At 38.5% G+C, this 6,827-nt stretch overlaps 1 protein-coding gene across 1 annotated transcript; it reads left to right on the forward strand.

Moving 5' to 3' along the window:
• Window positions 1-548: 548 nt before the first annotated feature.
• On the forward strand, window positions 549-6,576 carry LOC142152197 (tubulin alpha-1D chain-like). Its single transcript, XM_075208558.1, has 4 exons — window positions 549-605; window positions 2,536-2,758; window positions 4,166-4,314; window positions 5,127-6,576. The coding sequence occupies exons 1-4, from the start codon at window positions 603-605 to the stop codon at window positions 6,102-6,104; spliced, it is 1,353 nt and encodes a 450-aa protein (XP_075064659.1). The 5' UTR covers window positions 549-602; the 3' UTR covers window positions 6,105-6,576.
• Window positions 6,577-6,827: the final 251 nt, after the last annotated feature.

A 6,827-nucleotide genomic window follows, 5' to 3' on the forward strand; every position in this document is an offset into this window, starting at 1 on the left:
ATTTTAAGGCACTTAATCAGAACCTCAAAAAAGTAAATAAAATTGGGCCTGATGCCACTGGAAAGATGGGGTCTTTTGCAATTAAACACTTGGGGCTAGATATACTAAAGAGCGGTTTGATGGTTTTTTTGAGGTTTTTCTAAAGTAAAAAGAAATGCCTGAAAACTACAGTTAACAAATCATCATATTACAAAACACCATCCCGATTTTCAACATGATACAAATACAAACTGTCAGATTTACTAAGTTGCCTTTGGAGAAGCTGCCAGGAATAAACCTCCTGAAAAACAATCAGAAAAAAAGTTGTGAAAGGAGAAGCTGTTTTTTTTAAATATTTCACATTTTAGTTCATTTGATACAGTTTTTTGCTATCATCTTTATAAATGTCTCCCAATGTTTAGCGTTCATTGGAGCTCATTTCCATTATCATTTCATATATAATGTTCCTTTAAACTGTTTTCTATCTGCAGCTTCCCCTGTCAGGTGGTGTTATTACCCTGCTTTATAAATCATGGTGTGGAGCAGTCCTCTGATTACAGCATCTGTGATATAGTGTGTGTGTAGTGAGAGACTGTGGTGTGCCTTTGGGGTTAGGTTCAATCATGGTAAGAAAACTATTTTTACTTTCTATTGTATTATAACTTGTTTCTGAACTTGTTGGTGGTATGGAAGTGTTACACTTTATTATAAAATGTGTTTTCATACATGTATCAAGGGCTTATTAAGCTTGTGCCTGTGTGATGGAAGAAATGTGCATGTTATGTATACAAGTAAACCCCTTTTAGTATCTCAATCCTTTATAGCCTTGCAAATATTCCCTTTTTAAGGCCTCTTTCTTTAAGTTTAACTATTGCATTGTTTAAAGTCTGATCATCAATTGCCTTCATTCATATTAACTGCTATACTTTGGCTTATTCATGCCTTTCCACTCCTTAAAGGTGAAACAAAATCTGAAGTTTGCAATGGCCACAAGCCTATGGTATGAGGTCCTACAGATGTAGTCAAAATAGGAAGGGACACTTATACAAACTGGGTGTCCAAGAAATTGGTGTTTCCTGGCAACTAATTGGACTGTTACTTTTCTTGTGCAAGTGATTGTCAATGTTCCTGGGAAGAACGTTTACCCAGTAAATCTTACTTCTAAGATGATATATATTGTCAAACTACAGTCTTGAATAAATCCTGTTTTCTAGGGGCATTATAATGTAGCTATATTTTATTTTTAAATGTAAGTTTGACCACACTTGGCTTTACTGAAAGCTTTCTTTTAAAATCCATAACATGTGTGTTTTTGTTTTTTTAAAATATGTACAGGATAGTACCTGTACAGGAATGAATGGTTTTATTTGAACACTTGCTGCAGTAATACAATTATGTACAATGTACTTTTCTAATTGTATGTTAAATAGAAAATGAGGCAAAAAGTAAGCTGTACATTAAAAATACCACATTAATATTAATCTCAATATAAATTCTTGGCTGCCTTAACAAAATATAATGTGCAATGAAATTAATATCCCACACTCCAATTTAATAAATTTTAATTAGTTTACTTACTCAGAACCATTCACAGCTCATGTGCTCCTGGGTTATTAATGTTTATTTGTAGTACCACACGAGATCTGCAGCACTGTACAAAGGGAAAACAAGACAATACATGGTATAATGGTACAATACAGTAAACACTACAACTCAGCACAGCTACTGAGGTGTGGGAGTATATTTGGTGCAGGCTGAAACCTGTGTCCATTAGTGGGGGGCACAAGTAATGGGTTTAGAGCCAATGAAAGAGGTGCATAGACAATGAAGGAGTGGTGTCAATGAGCAGAGAGCCTGAGAAGGAAGTGCGCAGTGTAGCTGGTGAGCAAAAGTTCTAGGTAATGAGAACAGGAGGGAAGAGGACCCTGCTCATTAGAACTTGCAATTTAAAGGGAACGAGGCAGACAAACTGACACATGGAGGATAGCCAATGTAAGGCAATCTGAGGGCAAGAGTGGGAGAGATGGCGGCTGGAAGAGGGTGAGGTATACCACATGGTGAAATGGGTTAAGTTGAGGATTGGTAGACTTTTCTAAGCAGGTGGGTTTCCCATTTAAGGGAGCAGAAGCACCTTAGGGGTCTATTTACAAATGTTGTGGTGAGGGTTTATTTTTCTTTTAATAAATCATGGCAAATAAAAATGCGTATCGCTGCAAATTAGTAATCAAGTATCACAGGAGCAGATGAGCTTATCATACTGTTTTTTTTTTTTTTGTTTTTTTTTAAAAAAGTGATCTTCTGTTTTCACCATGGGAAAGCGACTCTGAAACCCAGCAGGGGCTACTGCCCTTGATGTATAAGGTGAAGCTATTTTGGCCATGTAACTTTTCACTCTGATAAATATGCCCCTTATACCTTCAGAATGGTGTTCTTGGTCTAGATGTAAGAGAACCTATTAGTGGTTCTGGCCATTATTAAAAAAGCGGCATCTCAACTCTATTAAAGCAGTATCTCAACAATGTCTAGTGCTGAGACTACCACATTTCTGTTTTTCAGAGAGAATGCATTTCTGTTCATGTTGGCCAGGCTGGAGTTCAAATGGGGAATTCTTGCTGGGAACTCTATTGCTTAGAACATGGAATCCAACCAGATGGCATCATATCATGTGATAAGACTCAGGCAATGGTGGACTCTTCATTTGGCACTTTCTTCAGTGAGACTGGGGCAGGAAAACATGTGCCACGAGCAGTATTTATTGACTTGGAGCAGACAGTCATTGGTATAATATGTTTTGCCTAATGATTTGGTCTGAAGGGAATTGCAGTCTGCATGGCTTTCCAGCTGTTGTAGAACTTAGCCCCTGCAAGCCCAGCATATTAAAACTTAGTACTGAAACTGTATTATACCATAAATTTCCTAATCTTCACTTGGACTATAAAAATAATGTTGAAGTGACCTCCTCTGAAATAGTCAATGCTTAAAATTGTGCTTAAATAAGTGTTTTGCCTTAAGAATGAAAACCTGAGTTAGTCTGCTAACTGAAGTTATTGACACTTTGATCTATATATTTTACCCTAGAACAGCAAATGTCAATTTCTGGTTAGTTGCTAAAGACGGTTTGATATAACTGATGACCATGTGCTCCCACTGCCTATTCCTAGCTAGAGTCACTCAATATAAGAAGCCCACTGTATGTGTTATAGTGAATCTAAAGTTTGGTAATGGTTGCAAAGTCTTGTTTAACTATGCTATTCATACTTCTGAGCTTTGAGACAAACTTGAAACAACCCACATACGACTGCCTTTTACAATGTAGGCCGTTGTGATTTAAACTACTAACAGATGAAACTTCCATAGTTGGTAAAGCTAGGTACACACTACAGGGTTTTCCTCCAATAATCGGCTCAACCGCTCATTCAAAAGTCGTGTCAGTGTGTGCAGTGACACGATGGTCAAAAGTCTGCCCAAATGGACGATTGTCGCCTCATTTGGTTGGTCGCACCGTTAAATATTTTCGTTCCAATCTCGTTTCCGTTGTGTAGTGTATAAACTTCCGACCGATCCACGACCAGTGTGAACGAAATAAAAATTATTGGTCACGACAACATGGCTGTAAAAAGTCGCTAAAGGGACGTTCGCTCTTCCCTTTATTGTCTTAAACAAGGCTAGTGTGTATGCAGTCCATGGACCGAGCGATCAGACCATTGATCACATGTAAAATCAATCGGCATAAAAAGTTGGTGGAAAATTCTGTAGTGTGTACCCAGCTTAAGTCCATTCCCTAACACCTTGGCTTGCTGCTGTAATTCATCATTTCTATTTAGTATTGTGCAGCTTGGCCTTTCCCACCTGTAATCTGGATTCACCCGCCCACATTCAGGATTAATTGACTCCCTCTTAACTGCTGTACTGTTCAAATATATAGTTAACATTTTAACTGGTAGCTGACACCCATTTGTGGCTCAGAGCTATAAATAAGAATGTAGATAGTATAATAGTGCTAGTTTGAGAAACCATTGCTGAGCTTTTATCCAAACACTTTTGGGGTAATGGACCACTTCAGTCTTGCTATAGATCTAACAACTTGGGCTAATGCAAACATTTAAGTAGCCATATAAATAAGCTTAGTATGAAAAAGATAAGCTCCTAAATTTGTATATTGACACTCTGTACATTGTCGATCTAGATGAGATCCGAACTGGGTGCTATAGAAGCTTATTCCATCCAGAACAGCTAATCACAGGAAGAGAAGATGCTGCCAATAACTATGCACGTGGGCACTATACAATTGGCAAGGAGTTAATAGAAACTGTCCTGGACAAGATACGAAAGATGGCAAGTACATTCCATTTATGCTGTTAAACAAAAGCTGTATTCAGAAATAGTTTGTTCAGTGCCACCAATTGACAATGTAATGCTGTAAGAATTTATTTCTGCATATGTCAAACATGTATACTTGGTTCTTATAGATAAGTAAAACAATGTCACTCTAGCTATTTTGATCAGAAGAAAACCTGAGCAATTCAGACAATCAATTGATGGTTGTGTGGCAGGGCTGGCACTACCACTAGGTGACAGGCTGTTGCCCTGGGCATGCCAGGGTGTAGGAGGTGCCTAAAACGCTGAATCACCAACCACTAACATGAAGTAGCAACAGCAGTCAATGGCTACTTCATGTTTATGATTGGTTGAGGTGTGGCACAGGACTGTCGCAGACAAAAAGATGCTGCTCCACAACAGGTAAGATGGGGTGGAGCTGGTGTGGTCAAGGCAGTGCCCATATTGTAAATTCGTCTTAAACTACCACTAAAATGCATTTGAACTCCTGTGTCCTTTGCTTACCCTAAACACAAAAAGTTTGATTAGAACTTAAATGTTTGTATACCATGCATAACTAACCCTTTATGGTTCGGCTATGTAGCAACCAACCCTGCTTTAATTGCCATTTGTATACAAAGTTCTAGGTTGGGCAGTCCTTTGGTTAGTCGTGTTAACACTTTTAAGGTGTTACTGCATCTGAAATGCTTCAGTCACTCTGCTGATAAAGTAAACTAACTTTGCATAAAGTATCTTAACTTGAATGCAAAGTTGTAGTATTGGCTATAAATTCACTTAAAGATCATGACTCAAATTTCTTTCTTTTGCAGTCTGACCAGTGCAGTGGCCTTCAAGGATTTCTGGTTTCTCACAGTTTTGGAGGTGGCACAGGTTCTGGTTTTACTTCATTGTTGATGGAACGTCTTTCTGTTGATTATGGGAAAAAGTCAAAGCTCGAGTTCTCTGTTTATCCTGCCCCCAGGATTTCTACTGCAGTGGTAGAACCATACAACTCTATTCTGACAACCCACACAACTCTGGAACATTCAGACTGCTCCTTCATGGTAGACAATGAGGCAATCTATGATATCTGCAACCGGAATTTGGACATTGAGCGTCCTTCTTATACAAACTTGAACCGATTAATTGCCCAAATAGTTTCTTCAATTACAGCCTCTTTGAGATTTGATGGTGCTTTGAATGTTGACTTAACAGAGTTCCAAACTAATTTGGTGCCATATCCTAGAATTCATTTCCCATTGGTCACCTATTCACCCATAATATCCGCAGAGAAAGCCTACCATGAGCAGCTCTCGGTGCCTGAGATCACGAATGCTTGCTTTGAATATGCCAATCAGATGGTGAAATGTGACCCTCGACGTGGTAAATACATGGCTTGCTGCCTTTTGTATAGGGGTGATGTGGTGCCCAAAGATGTCAATGCTGCAATAGCCGCCATTAAAACCAGAAGGACCATCCAGTTTGTTGACTGGTGTCCTACTGGATTTAAAGTGGGAATTAACTACCAGCCCCCCACTGTGGTCCCAGGAGGGGACTTGGCCAAAGTTCAACGTGCTGTCTGTATGCTGAGTAATACTACAGCTATTGCAGAGGCCTGGGCCAGACTGGACCATAAATTTGACCTAATGTATTCCAAGAGAGCATTTGTACATTGGTATGTGGGGGAGGGGATGGAGGAAGGAGAGTTCTCAGAAGCAAGAGAGGATATGGCTGCTCTGGAAAAGGATTATGAAGAGGTAGGGACAGAATCTAATGATGATGCAGGTGAAGAGGAAGATGAATACTAAAAACTCTTTAGTTAACCTATAGTTGCACACCTTGATCTAAATGTTGATAGTAAATTACTTCAATTCTGTAGCACAGACTGTCTTGTTAAATAAGGCTCACAACATAAATTTATATTGCATTGATTGTTAAAACAAAATGGCAGTTGTGCTTTTGTATAAATAAAAAAAAAAGCAATGCATTATTTTTGTCTTTTAATCAGAACTAATGTGATCCAAAAAAGAACATTGATACTCTTGTAAACTGGATTTGAATATAATGCATCTCCCCTTAGTTGGGGATGGAAATGTGCAACGGACTGTATACAAGCAACTGATTGGTGTTGTTCTGCAATTGAAGCAGATTTAATGTTTAAAAGTTGTAAATAGACCACACATTTGGCTATTGGAACCGGTTTATTGACCTCTACCTAATATTGCAGAGATGGTGTTTGATCTGTAATAACAGCTGATGGGAATAAAGCCGTCTAATACATACTAAAGTCAGTGCCACAATATTTCTTATTTATGGATGCCAAAAATCATATGGTGAAATGACCTTTCTTGGTAAGGAAAGGAAAATGCAGGGGTCTGTATCTAAAGTTAATGAATATATTAGGACTTCTCAAAAGATGGCAACAACTTTCACTACCAAGGGTCCCTGACAAATGTACTTTGGGAGGCCTTACACTTTTGCTAGTAACTATGTACTATAAAGCTTTATTGGGTTTTTGGTAACATGTTTAT

The sequence above is a fragment of the Mixophyes fleayi genome, chromosome 4 (genome assembly GCF_038048845.1).
Source record: "Mixophyes fleayi isolate aMixFle1 chromosome 4, aMixFle1.hap1, whole genome shotgun sequence".
Lineage (NCBI taxonomy): Eukaryota > Metazoa > Chordata > Amphibia > Anura > Limnodynastidae > Mixophyes > Mixophyes fleayi.

Excerpts from the sequence above, each read along its gene's own strand:
- LOC142152197 (XM_075208558.1), top strand. Across the intron at positions 2,759-4,165 it reads CTTGGAGCAGACAGTCATTG|ATGAGATCCGAACTGGGTGC; the intron begins GTATAATATGTT and ends TTGTCGATCTAG. Across the intron at positions 4,315-5,126 it reads TGGACAAGATACGAAAGATG|TCTGACCAGTGCAGTGGCCT; the intron begins GCAAGTACATTC and ends TTTCTTTTGCAG.